This window comes from Laetiporus sulphureus (genome assembly GCF_001632365.1).
Source record: "Laetiporus sulphureus 93-53 unplaced genomic scaffold LAESUscaffold_82, whole genome shotgun sequence".
Lineage (NCBI taxonomy): Eukaryota > Fungi > Basidiomycota > Agaricomycetes > Polyporales > Laetiporaceae > Laetiporus > Laetiporus sulphureus.
Window position 1 is genome coordinate 4,075 of NW_024468591.1, and position 15,012 is coordinate 19,086.

Genomic DNA, 15,012 nt, shown 5'->3' on the forward strand with positions numbered 1-15,012 from the left:
GCCGGTTCGCGTGCCGTGGTGGTGAAGAACGCGCGGGTGCACGATGCCTCGCGTGGGCTCGTGCGAGGGTTTTCGAGGTCGGCAGAGTGCGTTGGGGTGGTCGAACGAGAGGGGGTCTGCGGAACGTTGACTGTATGCGCCGCGCTGCGACGCGCGATACAGACAGACTAGCACTCATCTATTGCACCCTCCAACGCACTCGCCCTCCTCCGGCATCACCGACGATGTTATAGTGCTGACTAGGAAAAAAAATGGAGGTCACGCAAGTTCCCCGATCAGGGAATATGGGCGCAGCGGATTACTTCAGTGTTTGGGAGATTGAAAGCGCCGCAGTCAGCCGCAATGTTCTGGTGAAGCAGATGGGACTGCCCTGAGGATTTGCATTGTGAACTATATGAAAAAACAGCACTCACAGAAGTGGAGCTGTTCCCCAATCGGGGAATAGCTAACGTGCCTGTTCATATAGCAAAATCATGGCATACCTGCATCAATATGGCTCCTCCAGCCAAGAGGAGGATGTTGCAACAGAGTATAACCTGTAGCAACAACCTCGGACCTGGCGCAAGCGCTGTTCATCGACAAAGTCACCTGAAAGAGGCTGGGAAACGCGCGCCTAATGAGTTATCAGAAAGAATTGAACCGGTAAGAGTGGTTTCGATTGCGCCAGATCCAGAAATGCATGACAGCGTAGCCAGGAGGGTATCAGAGCGGGCGCAAATGCGGCGCAAGTGAAGGCAATCACGTACGCTGAGCTAGAGGCAGCATTTTGTCAGAGTGGGTCACAGAGAGATCGAGAAGATTGCCGACAGCGCCAAGCGATCAGAACGCAACATTAGACTTGCGCCGCAGTTGCGCCGGACCAATGGGATGCCGAGCTTTCTATTGAGGGTGTCAGTGAGCCCACAAAATCAAAAATGAATTGAAGAGAACCAAAACAAAAGTGATGGCTCCAAGGGGCTTGGAGCCATTGGCCTAAAGATAGGTGCTGCCACGGGTGCAGGTGCTGCCGGGACCGAGGACGCGGATGGACCAGCCATCGTCATCGCGTGCGCTGTCCCCGTCTCATCTTCGGAGACAACTGCCTTCGACTTCTTCTTGCGCTGGCGCTTGGATGGGCCCGCACCCGCCGTCTGAGCTGTGGCCGTCTTCGTGGCCTTCCTCTTCTGACCTGGGGGCTTTCAGCTCTTCGTCCTCTTCGCTGTCGTGCTCGTCGTCGGTTCCATCAGCTGCATCGAGGTCAATGTCAAACACGTTCTCTGAGGCACTCAGCATGTTAGTATGCAAAAGCGCGGAGAACGTATCATCGCACTTACTCAATTGGACCGATGCGCCATAGAACGCCCGCAACATTGTGCCCTTGTCGAAGGAGATGTTGTTCAGAAACACGTCCGGCGTATTTCGGGCGATCAACCGATAGATGTGGACGAGCTTCGGCTGCGGCTGCCGCCAGACATGACCAATCAGCTGGTCGTCCTCCTGCGTGGACCACAGGGTATCCTATGGCATGTGCTGTTAGAAGGAGCGTGTGGCAACGTGGTCGGACAGCGGGTACTCACCATCATGATGACATAATTCGCGCACGCCAAGTTAAGCCCCACAATCCCGACCGCGGACACAATGAGCACGCGCGGGCCATCTCGCCCTGCCTTCTTGAAGTCCTCGATGGCCTTCGTGCGAGCCGCTATCGACGTCCTGGACGTGTGGGTTTCATGCTTGATCCCGTACATGTTGAGGACCTGTAACATCGAATGCGTAAGGTGCTCAATGAGATTTCAATCAGATCCGAAAACTCACCGGACTGAGCAAGGTCAAGTTGCTAGGGAAGGTGACGAAGACGATGATCTTGTCCGGCTGATCGCCGTCGTACTCTTCGAATGGGGGGTCCTCCATTGGGACCAGCCGGTTTTGCTCCGCAGCGGTGGGGGGTTCCTCCCCAGCAGTGGGGACTACCTCCCGAGTGGTGAGGGGTACCGCGCGATCTTCAGCGAGATGATGTTGCAGAATGGCGATGAGCGCCTTGATCTTCGTCGACTCGATCGCCTGCCATGCATCCAGGGTCGTGGGGACCTCCATGGAGAGACCGCTGGAGTTGGAGAGGGAGCGGTGCGTCAGCGCGAGACGAATCGCGAGGTAGAAGTTCTGTGAACAGAGCGGTGAGTACTCTCACCAATCATATTAGCGTGTCACGCGATGGCATGCGTACGTCGACGACGTACAGCTCAGGTGCGGGGGCAGCATTCGGCATCGAGCGAACGTGCTGCTCGTGCATGCGTACATCTCAGATGTATGCGCCAGCTGTAGTGCGTGGACCAGCGCATAGCAACGCCAGCCCTGCATGGCCGTACATCCGAGACGTACACCGCGGGGGCATGAGCCTCAATAGGATGACGTCACACATGCACGTCAGGTACGTCCACGACGCGCGTATCCCCGCATCATCTGAAATGAAAGAGCAGAGGAAACTTACCCATCCGTGCATGAGAGACAAGGCTCTGCCAGCGTCCTGGCTCATCTCAGCGGCGAGCTCGTCAATCGTGTTCTGCTCCTTGTGGCTGAGCTTCAAGAGCACCATGTGTTGTTCGTAGGGCTCCAACCCAGAGATCAGTTTGCCCTCGTAGTCTCGCGAGTCGACAGTGCGGCGCATCACAGCGCCCTCGAACCGCTTTCGTGCATCCTCCGTGATGATCGCGACGCTGTCGTATGCCTCGCCACCGACGTCGACCTATTTTCCCCTGGCGACGCGCTGCACGACCAACTTGCCCTTGTTGTCTTTTTTCTTCTGGGCGTGGTCTGCCCTCTGCGCAGCATTCAGGTCGTCCTTGAACTCCTTGACGACCGTCTCGAAGTCGGGGCTGAACGTCGACAACCTCGCCCATCTTCCGAGGTTCCACAGATCCTGCGACAGGTTGTCAGCTTCGACCTCCAGATGTTCATTGAGCACTCACCTCCGGACGACTGAGCAGTGGCATCGCCATCATCACCACCACACTGTCGCTACACTTCCGCAGCTCCATGCACGTGAAATACGGCTTTGACAGCGTGTGCGCGCACATCGCTTCGTCGTAAATCACGAGGCCAAAATGCCTCCCGAAGACGGTCTGATCCACTAGCTGTTCAAACCCGTGCTTCTTCTGTGACTCCAGATGCTTGTCCGGAGTCTTCGGCTTGAAAAGCACCTGCCAGTCGGACGCAATTGCCTGTAAAGATGCTATTAGATCGTCCTCCCCGTCACAGCAATGCAAGACGTACCGAATAGGTGGTGACAATAATTTGCTGACACTTCTGGGTCTTTGACTTGACGTAGTACAATTCCCACCATTGAGCGCGCGTCTTGTGTGAGCCGGTATATGGTAGCATGTCGAAACAGCCACGTTGCAGATAGCGTCGCAACTCTGCCAGGAGTTGCGACAGAAGGCTCACCGTCATGACGACCACAACAGGCTCATCCTTCAATCCGCCCATGTTCTCACCTTCACTGATCGAGGACAGATCCCATTGGCCCGGCAAGTGACCGTGTTTTTGGTAGTGGTGGACGTAATATGCCCTCAGAGCGATAAGCCCCACAGCCTGCATCGTCTTGCCGACGCCGACCTTGTCGAAAATGAACATGGGCTGAGACGCCAGCATCCGTCACGTCATCTTCACGATCCCCACAAGCTGGTGCCAGCGAGGACCGAACGCGACGGCATCCTTCGATGTCTTGAGCCACTCCTGGCCTTCCTCTGACCATGGATCGTGGGCGTTCATGGGGTCTTCCTTGCGATTGAAGAATGGCAGCCCCTCCTTGGGCAGACCCAGCAGCTCATGAAGCTGCGTTGCGTTCATCTCCTGGAACTCCTCGACACCTGTGTCCCAATTCATGTCGAGAGACTCGAAGTCAAGCACCTCGACCGGGGTGCCGTCCCCAGGCTCCAACATGGCCTGCAGTGACTGGGAGAGCATCTCGAGCTCTGCGTCACCGGCAAGGTCAGACAGCGCCTGGCGGAGCAATTTGGGGAGTTCTAACGATTAACGTGTTAGCTTGCTTTTTGCACACATCATGCAGTGCCCCAGTACTTACTCATCTTCTGGCCGATGCCCAGCGACGGGTCGACCACGTTTAGCAGGTTCTTGATGGTCTCCCTCTTCTGGGCCAGCTCCTCCATCGCATCCTTGTCGCCATACTTCTCCAAGGTCTTCATGATGTTCTGCAACGTGTTCAGCATCTTCTTCAGCGTCGCCTTCGTGGGGAGGGTCTCCTCGCATTCTACACGAAGCAGGTCAGCTTGCACTGCAAGTAAATGACATACCACTTACTTTTGAAAAGGTTGTCGAACACTTTTTTCCTCGCCTCTAGCAGCAGCGCGTCACGGGTCAGGCCTTGGCGACGGCACTGCCAGACGTGGACGAGTGCGTCCTGGACGAAGTCGTAACATTCATCATGCAGCACCACTCGGTTCCTGTACGCGTCCGCGCCGAAGAGAGCCTCTGTGATCGAGGCGTGACAGGCGATCTGCGCCCTTTCAATCGTTGGCAGCTGATCTGAGGTCAGAAACAAGCAGGCGTCATGTGTGGCTGAATGAAACTTACCGAGCGAGTCTCAAAGGACTGCAAGATGTCAGCCACACTCCTTTCGTGCAAGGCGAGGACGCCTTCGACCTTTTGCGTGATCTTCCAATCTTTCCACATCTTCCAAAGGAATGGCACGACGACATCGCGGCCCGCCGTGTACTGGTCCTTGCAGCGCTTGTTCAGAAACTTCCCCTTGTCATTGGCGGGAAGAGTCTTGAGTTGCTCGATGAATGCCTGACAGCTCATGACGTCCTCTGCTGTCCACTTCGAACCGTCTGCCTTCGTGTTCGCCGTCGAATCGCCGTCATGCCTATTCCACGGAAGGCCGGTAGACCCAGTCAGCTCGCTCCATGTTGGCCACTGCCACACCTCAGGCTTGGCTAGAAACAGGTTGAGGAGTGTGTGTGCAGTAGTGTTGGACGGCATTTGGATGCAGAAAGATGGTTTGGGGGGATAAAAGCTGAGGGAGAAAATGCCCAGCTTATATGTGCAGGGAGGGGGCTGAACTTGGAGTGGCGCTCGGTGGCATTGGTCGCGGACTTGAAGGAAGCATTCCATCAGAAGCGGACGAAGTCACCGCGTATCAGAAGGGCCTCATTACCGGGTGATCTAGAATTTTAAGAAGCAGCGCGTTGGATTGGCAGATGTTCAATTCGCGAAACTATTTGGAATGAGAAGCAATCACCGATTAATTTCCTCGGGTCATGCATACGTCGTGGACGCACGCACGTCGCATGAATTGAAATTCACGGACATTCTATGTGGTTCTTCTGCACAGCTGCGTAGGAGCCGGTTGGGTGAATTTCAATTCATGCGACGTGCGTGCGTCCACGATGTACGCATGACCCGAGGAAATTAATCGGTGACCGCTTCTCATTCCAAATAGTTTCGCGAATTGAACATCTGCCCATCCAACGCGCTGCTTCTTAAAATTCTAGATCACCTGGTAATGAGGCCCTTCTGATACGTGGCGACTTCGTCCGCTTCTGATGGAATGCTTCCTTCAAGTCCGCGACCAATGCCACTGAGCGCCGCTCCAAGTTCAGCCCCCTCCCTGCACATATAAGCTGGGCATTTTTTTCCGTCACTGAGCATACGTCTGAGACGTACGCACCGTGGACGTGCAATGATACTGGAAATGAAGGATACTACCATCTAGGATGCATCACTCATGGTGACACAAATGCTCATAAGCTGTTACAGCAGTTTGCAAAAATAATGGCGGTCACGCGTGCGAGTCGGTATTGTACATGGTGGTCCGTTTGGACTTGACAAAATCGCGCCTCACAGTGCCTCCAGCTCGAGTAGCACATGCTTGTCCACTTGTGGATGCTACTCGTTCGATCTCATTTCATTTGCAGTGTACATAGTTGCCGCCTCTAGCGAAGTCAATACACATCAGTGCAGATGTGAAACATGCTGCTGCCACCTTTTCAACATTGGAGCTGGCTTTGATAGGACTGCACTTGTGAACTTGAGGTTGCTGCCTGTGCTAGAGCATTTGCTGAATTGGAATCACAATAGGAGTGCAGAGAACTGAAGTGAATACAAGTGAAGGAAAGCCAGCATATTGCAAGGGTGATGATGTCCAATTTCACCCAGTCCAGAGACCACTACATACTGTCCATGCACGTCACCGCCGTCCCACAATGCAAACAGCCATAAATGATGACATGAACAAGAAAGACAACGGGGCAAACAAATATCCGGACTGATCAATGTTTCCACTTTGACCACCATGATTCCACCAATCGGCGATCGTGACCAGGGTTAATTGGACCGCCAGGTGTCCCAGGCCACGTGATATCTGTTAGAGTCTTGTTGCGTGACTGAGGATATCGCACCTGCCCAGCATTTCCAGCCCAATCGAAGTCGATCACTTTGATGCATGCCTTCTTCTTCCCTTTCTGTATGACTGCCTTGCCATCTTGATTAACCTGCACCATGATGTTGTTCATCCTGAGGTCACCGTGCACAAACTGCTGCTGCTCCAGTATCGCCAGCAGTTGGTTCAGTGATGCCCAGATGGGATCTGCAGCTGTGGGAGCTGCAACTCTGCCATGCGGTTTCTTCTCGGAGAATTGGGACAGCGTCTCCCAGTCCGATCCAAGGTACTCCATGACGTAGGTGGTAGGAGCACCTTCACGATGTGCACATCCATAAAGGGTAGGGGCGAGATGGTGTCGAGCCAAGAGCTGATGAACATGTTCGCTGTACGATCCGTCGATCAACTTGACCACCACTGGGGTGGGAGAACGCAGACGGGAAGGGGTCAACAAGGTGGCATGGAACAGCCACCGCTGGCTACTTGTCAAGAGACGATCTTCGAACACGAGCTTGCCTGGTGTGGAGGCTCCTGATTTCGCATACAACGTGACCGACTCGTAGATCCGCGGTGTCGAGGAGGGAAATGTCGGTGGCATTTCGTTCAGGTTCAACCTGGGGGGGAGAGAATGTTTCAGTTTGATCTCAACATTAAAGGCGTCATTCAACACACCTTTCTAGTGTAGATCGCCCTTTTGCCAGTGCATAGAGCACCTTCGCAAGCCTATCCTGTCGTATGCCCCTGCTATCATGTAGCATGTAATAGGTATCCTGTAATGGCTCCACGATGACATGTTTGCCATCATAGAAGCCCCCCAGTACAGACAGCTGAGCTCCTGTCCATCAATTGTCAGATGGTAGAATGTCTGGATGCTCCACAAGACATACCTAACACAGAGACGAGGAACATCGGTGAGCCCTGCGCTAAAAAACTCGTCCACCTTGGATCATGCCGTTCATTCTGCTCCAAGACTTTCACGGCAAGGTCGTAGTCGCGCGCCGGTTGCATGTAGACATCGCTAACTCCTTGTCTGGGCTCCCACTTGTCCTCACACAAGATGATCAGTATGCTTCCATCTGCGAGGAAAACGCAATCGACCTCACCGTAACGGAGGTCTGACGATGCATTGAACTGGTACTTGTGGGACCAGCGCTGGCGTTCGAACAGCGACTCAACGCCAGTGTCGAATTGATTGGTTCGTGCCGCCTCATCCTTGAAATGTTCGCCCATCATGCTGCACAACATCTGGGCCGACTTCACAGCATCGACTGTGGTGCTGCAGTCCTCAGGAAGGGAACTGGTAGCGTCGATGATGAATTGGCGGAAAACGTCATGTAGCGCGCACACTGGAACACTGTTCTTCGAGGTTGGACGGAGGCACATAATACGAGTGACATCATCTTGGCCCTTCCCCCAGCCACTGGGCTTGCCAAAATCAGATGGAGAAAGAAGAGTGCTCTGCGCATGCTTGACGGATGTGGCGAATTCTGTGCAGATTCCATTGACAGCTTCCAGGAGTCCTTCTGCTTATGGATCAAGGCTGGATTCATTAGCGCAGAGGGGAGCAGCACTCACTGCGAATTGGTGACAACCAGGCTGGTAGTGGGAGATGCAGATCAAGCAATTTTAGCTGCTCTGGTGGCAACTTTGCTGGCATGAGCAGCGTGTCCACTGCAGTTTTCCAGCAGGTCACAACCTCATCCATCACGATAGCATCATGGCGGTGGTCCTCTTCTTCTTTCCAAGCCTCTATATGTTTAAGCAAGTCATTGAAGGCTTTCTAAAACCGGCCAGCCATCCCCGTCGCCTTGTCTGGTGCTTGACCGATCTTGCTGCGTTTCGCCCCAGGAATCGGAAATACATCACTGGCACGTTTCCTCCAGACAGAACTGGATGGAGAGTTCGATACACCCCCAAGTCTGGCTGGCTGTCGAGCTGATGAATGACTGATGATAGCTGCCCCATCAGACACTGCTCCTCGGCGTGAGCGTGAGCGAGTTGCATGAGCAGAGTTGGCGCTAGACATGGTGTTTGGGGGGAGGGGGAGGGACTGACAGGCAGGGCACACTGGGTTCCAGGTTATATGCAAAAACCACAGGTCAAACGTGGAGCAGGCCTCAATGCACATCACCTACACTAACCGCATCGGTACACCTTGGCAGTGCAATTTTGCTGGTTTGCCGGCTTGCCAGCTTGACAGATGTCCGATCGCATCAATATAGACTGGCGCTGGTGAGAGATCTGACACATCATGGTATCATGCCAACAAGTCCAATCCTGATGGATCATGGGCATGGCATTCTACCAACCAAAGGATCAGTTGACATCTGCCACGATATCACAATGTGAAAAAAATCGCGCACCGGCCTAGAAGTCAATGCAGGAGAGAAAACGTATCCACGTCCGAGGAGAGGAACACATGCGTCCAGGACGTACGCCCGCGGGGCGCCCCTCGCACCCGACGGCGAGCGCGTGTGCTGAGGACGTACGCCCGTGGTGTCCACCCCCCGCGCGGTGCTGCACGATGGAGCGGGCAGTGCAGCGCTCATCGCTCAGAGCAGCTCAAGTTCATGGCCGCACTTGCGGTCCGCGGACGAGGCACGCGTGCATCTGGGACGTACGCGATGCAATGCACCATAAACGAGGTATTCGGGATGTCATCGCACGTGCGGGTGCCGTTCAAGTGCACGTGTTGGGCGGAATGCACGTCCAGGATGCGCCCATCGACGTGCGTGTCACGGGGCGAGGACAGGTGGCGGACGTGGTGTCCGGTGCCACATCTGCCGGGCTGGGCAGCTACGGGCGCTTAAGGCCGTCCTGGGGAGCGCCCGGTGTACCCTGGCCCAGTGATGTAAGGGTCAAGGCTTGACCCCTTAGACTTGACTGTGGTCAACTGATTGACCCCCTCGTCAATGACTGGGTTAAGATGGGGTCAAGAGGTCAAGCATGACCTGCACATGATCCATTATTTACCATAATTAGCAATAATGGCTTGAAGTGATGGAGCACGAAGCATTCTCGCAATGAACTGACGTTTGGTTGAACTTGTACACTAATATGAACGTTCATGCGCCGCCACGGGGTCATGCGCATATCACGCTTGACCCTTTCTCTAGGTCAAGATCAAAGTGCCTTACTCCTGGTTATCGCCCGGTTATTGCCTCATAATCGGGGTCAACGACAACACTGCCCTGGCCTGCCCTAGGGGGCCTCATAACCTAACCTAAGTGATCGGGTGATGGCGTGCATGCATGGCGGATGTGGGAGGCCTGCAGAATCGACTTGAGCAGGGAGAATCCGGTGGTGGAGAATGGGGAGAATTCGGTGGTGGTGGACGGGGAGAATCCGGTGGTGAATGAAGGAGGCGGTGGTTGGTAGGAGGCGGTGGTTGGTAGGAGGCGGTGGTTGGTAGGAGGTGGGTGCTGTAGAGCGCGCGCGTGCGCGCTTGTTCGCTGAAGAGTCAATATCGTTTGAACGAAGGCTAATACTCACCTGAAAATTGAGAGCGGACGCCATGCTAACCTAAGCAGAAGACAATGAGAGTAAATGGGAGGAGACAGACATGAATGAGGTCGAAGGAAGATGAGGGGAGGACGATGCGAGCACACTCACCGATCGGGGTCAGACGCGCTGTGCACATGAGGGGAAAGGGCACATCGTGGAGCCTCGAAAACAGTACCGACGGACTCAAAATTTTGCAGTTGAGTCATTTAGATATATTGCTAGGGGGCCCCAGCACCGACAAGCGAGCGGATTGCGATGCACGAGAGAAAAAAGCAAAAAGTTACCAGGACCATAACGGGCGCTTACCGACTGAGTTGAAAGGGCATCCCGTAGAAACACAAATAAATTGCGGAATAATGAGAATTTAATTAGCTGGGTGCTTGAGATGTAGAGCGAGGGGGCCCCAACAAAATCGAGGTGATTGAAGCTGTCGAAATCAGAGTCGCCAGACGAGATGGCTGACCCAATTCGGGCCCCAGGGACCTGATTAGAGTGCGTATAGGGTGTACAAACGACTGCCGTTCAGCGCAGTCGTCCGCTGCTTAAGTACATACAGCAAATAGCTACGCCGAGCGTACGTCACGTGCATCATCTAATTTTTCAGGGTACCACCTTTCCGACGAGTTTCAGCCGCCGTTCGGCCTTCGTCCTCCCGACGCGTTAAGCGCGCTCAATACCAGAAGAGCCCGGAAACCGGCTCCTTCCAACAGAAGCAACTGACGGCCTCAGAAGGACCAATGTTGACCACACCACCACCGTGAGGAAACCTGCCCGATTGGGAAGCTTACAGCGCCCGTTTCGCTCAACTGGGCATTGGGGCCCCTTTGGGGCCTCCGAGATTCGAAGCGTGGCTTTCAGATGAGGGTATTTTGAAGAGCATAGCACAAGAATTGAATGTGCTATGGAGGGCCCTCTGAGCATGGCCATTAGGGGCTAATGGCTCCCGGTATATAGATAGTCTAGCTGTACAGCATGATAGGGAAAGCCATACATGTTTAACGCTCATTTTGATTGCAATTTATGGACATGTCAGTTATCTTCGCTCCCCGATCGGGGAGTGAGCTCTATCGGTCCTTTTCATTATTCTCATAATATGTTGATTTCATACATGGTAACTAGTATGCCTCATCCAGCTCTTTATAAGATCGTCCTCCATTGATTGTATATTTCTTTTCATTGTCGGGCATTGTGCCTCCTGCGTATTCCCTGCACTCAGGGATTGGTGCAGCGCCGGCGAGGCAGACGCAGATGGGCGGGGGTATGCGCTACTGCAAGCCGTTGCACGGCGGTGACAAGGGCGGCCAGTCCATCCGAATGTACATGCTATACAGTCAACACGAGCTCACTGGCATGGTATACTCACCTCAAAGGCAGCCCATTAAAATAGAATATGAGATATATTTATTACTTCTGATCTATTGACATGGCTTGCACGACTCGGTGCCACAGAAGTTGTCAGCGTCCCATTAGGCATCTCAGATGTCAGCACCTGGCCAGGTGCAGGAAGTGGCCCTGGGGCACCCACTGCATCTCTGCCCACACTGTGTCCAGGAATAAGGGAGGCACCAGAGCTGCCCAGAGACGAGACTCCCAGACCAGACGCAGAGGCTGATGGGTGCAGCTGTTAATGCGAGGGGTGCGCGGACAGCGAGGATGATGCGCCAGAGCGTGAGTGCGCATGGTTGTGCGGCACGCCAAGATGGAATGCGCGATCGCGTCGATCAGGGGACTGCGAGCGATGACCCATGCGAGGAATAACCATGTGCTGCGACGGGTGATGCGAGAGCGACTGAGCGTGCGGACGGGCGAGGGCCGCGGGCGCGCCGTCGAGGCGGCGATTGGGGTCGTCGCCGGTCGTGGCCTCCAAGAGCATCTCCTCGAGGCTAATAGAACTGCCCCGGCTGCGTGAGCGAGAATGCGAGCCAGAATGCGAGTGGGAATAACCGCGACGGTGGGGCTGGTGTTCACCATGCGGCGGCACGCCACGTCCTCGAGCGTCGGCGGCGCGTTTGCACCGCTTGGTGCTGAACGAGACGCGAGGGAGAGGGCGGCCGTAAGGCGAGAAGAGACGGGCGAAAAGCAGAGGGTGAGGCGGCACGGCACGTCCTCGAGTGTTGGCGGAGCGTTTGCACCGCTTGGTGGTGAATGAGACGCGAGGGGGCGAGAAGAGACGGGCGACCGGCGGAGCGTGAGCGGCACGTCCTCCAGCGTCGGCGGCGCGTTTGCACCGCTTGGTGGTGAATGAGACGCGAGGCGAGAAGAGACGGGCGAAAAGCAGAGGGTGAGGCGGCACGGCACGTCCTCGAGTGTTGGCGGAGCGTTTGCACCGCTTGGTGGTGAATGAGACGCGAGGGGGAGACCGACGGGTGACCGGCAGAGGGTGAGGCGGCACGGCACGTCCTCGAGCATCGGCGGCGCGTTTGCATTGCTTGGTGGTGAACGAGACCCAAGGGGGCGAGAAGAGACGGGCGACCGGCGGAGCGTGAGCGGCACGTCCTCCAGCGTCGGCGGCGCGTTCGCACCGCCTGGTGGTGAACGAGACACGAGGGGAAGGGTGGCCGTAAGGCGAAAAGAGACGGGCGAAAAGCAGAGCGTGAGGCGGGGTGAGCTGCGCAAGCCGTCCGTGTGCGCGTTCGCCTGTCGTGGATGAATCCTGACGGCGGGGTGCCATGCGCGGCCAGCTGAGGTCAGTGCATGCGCCCTCGGGCGACGCGCGATACAGGGCGATTGCGACTCACCTGTGGCCCCTCTCCCACAACAGCCACTCTATCCATCCTCCTTCTATGGTGCTACTGACGACGCGGCGCTATCTCCTGCATGCGTCTGCGCGCTAGTGGGCCGTGCTGATGGGACGAGGGCATAGGCGGCGGTTATGGCAGGCCTGCGCGATCGGCTCATCGCGTAGGATGCGAGGTAGGCGGTGTGACGAACGAAGAACGCGGCAGGTTTGCACGCGCGAGCGAGCAGCTGGTCGTCGTGTAAGGCGAGAAGGGAGGGGCGATCCGTGAAGCGCGGGCGCACGATGCCTCGCATGGACTAGTGCAAGGTCGTCGAGGTCGGCAGATGGCGCTGGAGTGGTCGAACGAGGGGGGGAAACGTCTGGAAGGTAAGTGTATGCGCCCTCGGGCGACGCGCAATACCGGGCGACTCATCTGGGGCACCCGTCCCAGAATCTCCCGCCCGTCCTCCTCCTGTGGTGTCGCCGACGACGTGGCGCCATTTCCTGCATGCGTCCGCGTGCTCGTGAGCAGTGCCGATCCGGCGAGGCAGCGGGCAGCGGATGGGGCAAGCATGCACAATCAGCGCATCGCGTTGTGCGCGAGAAAGATGGTGGTGTTGAACGCTGAACGCGACGGGTTCGCATGCCGTAGTGCCGAAGCACGCGCGGGCAAGCGGATGGTCGTTGTGTAAGGTGAGAAGAGATTGGCGATCCGCGGAGCGTGGGCCTGTGAGCGGGTCGTTGAGGTCGGCAGCGTGCGCAGGAGTGGTCGAACGAGGGGAGGGGGAGATCTCTGGAAGGTCAGTAATGCGCCCTGGGGCGACGCGCGATACAGGGCACATGAAACTCACCTGTGACACTCCTTCCACAGCATTTATTTTATCCGCCCTCCTCCTGTGGTGCTGCTGAAGACGCCGCGCTATCTCTTGCATGCGTCTGGGCGCTCGTGAGCCGTGCTGATCGGGCGAGTGCATGGGCGGCGGATAGGGCAGGCTTGCGCGATCAGCTCATCGCGTTGGGCACGAGGAAGCGATGGCGGCGAACGAAAAACGCGCCGGGCTCGGACGCCGTAGTGGTGAAGCACACGCGAGCAGGCGGCTGGTCGCTGCGTAGAGCGAGAAGAGATGGGCGCACGACGCCTCGCATGGGCTCGTTCGCGTATCTTCGAGGTCAGCTGAGTGCGCCGGGGTGGTCGAACGAGAGGAGTAGGACCCTGTAACGCTAGTTACATGCGCCGTGGTGCGACGATCGATACAGACAGCCTTCACTCACCTGTGGCGCCCCTCCAACCCACTTGGCCTCCTCCTGCGTCGCCGACGACGCATCGCCGTATCTCGCATGTATCTGCGCGTTCGTGAGTCGTGGTGAAGGGACGAGGGCGTGTGCGGCAGACGGGGCAGGCCTGTGCGACCGACTCATCGCGTTGGGCGCGGGGACGGCGGCGGTGGCGAATGAAGAACGCGGCGGGTTTGCACGCACGAGCGAGCGGCTAGTCGTTGTGTAAGGTGACAAGAGAGGGGCGATTTGGGAAGCGCGGGCGCACGATGCCTCGCGTGGGCTCGTGCGAGAGTCGTCGAGTCGGCAGAGCGCGCGAGGGTGGTCGAACGAGGGCGGAGGTGTCTAGAAGATCAATATATGCGCCCTGGGGCGACGCGTGACAGGGCGATTGGGACTCACCTGCATCACCCATGCAATGCCATCCAACCTAACCGTCCCTCCTCCTATAGTGCCGCCGCCGCGGTTACACCATCTGTTGTAAGCGTCCGCGCGCTCGAGAGCCGTGGTGATCGGAGAGGAGTGGGTGGCGGATGTCGCAGGCCTGCACAATCGGCGCATGGCGTCGGGCGTTGGGAAGGCAGTGGTGGCGAACAGAGAACGCGGCCGGTTCGCGTGCCGTGGTGGTGAAGGACGCGCGCACGCTCCTGGCCGCTGTAGAAGGGCGAGAAGAGAATGGATACGCGGAGCGCGGGCGCACGATGCCTCGCGTAGGCTCATTCGCACATGCCATCGAGGTCGGCAGACGGCAGTGAGTTGATCAAACGAGAGGCGGGGAGACTGGAAGGTAAATCTATGCGTCCTGGGGCGACGCACGATACAGGGCGACCGCGACTCACCTACGGCACCCATCCAATGCCATCCAACCCTCCCTCCCTCCTCCTGGAGTGCCGCCACCACTGGGTTGACATCTCCTGCATGCGTTCGAGCATTCGTGAGCCACAGTGATCAGGCAAGGGAGTGGGCGGTGGATGGGGTGGGTCTGCATGGACAGCTTGACGCGTTGGGCGCTGGGAGGGCGATGGTTCGGGGTGAACGACAGCGCGGGCTCGCATTCGTATGCCGTGGGCAACAGAGAGGACCGTGGCCGTTCAGTACGCGTGGGCATGCTCGTAGTTGCCGCGAAGTCGAAGACGGC

General features: G+C 56.7%; 6 protein-coding genes across 6 annotated transcripts; all 6 read right to left on the bottom strand.

Annotated features, from left to right (window-relative positions):
- Positions 1–1,062: 1,062 nt before the first annotated feature.
- Positions 1,063–4,977, bottom strand: LAESUDRAFT_764613 (uncharacterized protein; the record flags this gene model as incomplete). Its single annotated transcript, XM_040913474.1, has 13 exons — positions 1,063–1,256; positions 1,314–1,497; positions 1,557–1,736; positions 1,795–2,139; positions 2,204–2,257; positions 2,468–2,693; positions 2,757–2,896; positions 2,946–3,197; positions 3,250–3,591; positions 3,646–4,001; positions 4,061–4,246; positions 4,297–4,516; positions 4,570–4,977. 13 exons carry the CDS (start codon positions 4,975–4,977, stop codon positions 1,063–1,065), a joined length of 3,087 nt encoding a protein of 1,028 aa, XP_040758148.1.
- A 1,289-nt stretch (positions 4,978–6,266) lies between these two features.
- LAESUDRAFT_764614 (uncharacterized protein) lies at positions 6,267–8,081 on the bottom strand (the record flags this gene model as incomplete). Its single annotated transcript, XM_040913475.1, has 4 exons — positions 6,267–6,990; positions 7,049–7,211; positions 7,264–7,899; positions 7,952–8,081. 4 exons carry the CDS (start codon positions 8,079–8,081, stop codon positions 6,267–6,269), a joined length of 1,653 nt encoding a protein of 550 aa, XP_040758149.1.
- Positions 8,082–9,594: 1,513 nt separating this feature from the next.
- On the bottom strand, positions 9,595–9,892 carry LAESUDRAFT_764615 (uncharacterized protein; the record flags this gene model as incomplete). Its single annotated transcript, XM_040913476.1, has 2 exons — positions 9,595–9,828; positions 9,869–9,892. The coding sequence occupies 2 exons, from the start codon at positions 9,890–9,892 to the stop codon at positions 9,595–9,597; spliced, it is 258 nt and encodes an 85-aa protein (XP_040758150.1).
- A 1,396-nt stretch (positions 9,893–11,288) lies between these two features.
- On the bottom strand, positions 11,289–12,680 carry LAESUDRAFT_732275 (uncharacterized protein). The gene is made up of 2 exons (XM_040910211.1): positions 12,236–12,680; positions 11,289–12,040 (listed from the first exon to the last, which is right to left on the bottom strand). The coding sequence occupies exons 1-2, from the start codon at positions 12,549–12,551 to the stop codon at positions 11,505–11,507; spliced, it is 852 nt and encodes a 283-aa protein (XP_040758151.1). The 5' UTR covers positions 12,552–12,680; the 3' UTR covers positions 11,289–11,504.
- LAESUDRAFT_554773 (uncharacterized protein) lies at positions 12,663–13,500 on the bottom strand. Its single transcript, XM_040902920.1, has 2 exons — positions 13,451–13,500; positions 12,663–13,392 (listed from the first exon to the last, which is right to left on the bottom strand). Exon 2 carries the CDS (start codon positions 13,171–13,173, stop codon positions 12,775–12,777), a length of 399 nt encoding a protein of 132 aa, XP_040758152.1. The 5' UTR covers positions 13,174–13,392; positions 13,451–13,500; the 3' UTR covers positions 12,663–12,774.
- On the bottom strand, positions 13,501–14,999 carry LAESUDRAFT_554772 (uncharacterized protein). Its single transcript, XM_040902919.1, has 3 exons — positions 14,277–14,999; positions 13,872–14,219; positions 13,501–13,820 (listed from the first exon to the last, which is right to left on the bottom strand). Exons 1-3 carry the CDS (start codon positions 14,724–14,726, stop codon positions 13,770–13,772), a joined length of 849 nt encoding a protein of 282 aa, XP_040758153.1. The 5' UTR covers positions 14,727–14,999; the 3' UTR covers positions 13,501–13,769.
- Positions 15,000–15,012: the final 13 nt, after the last annotated feature.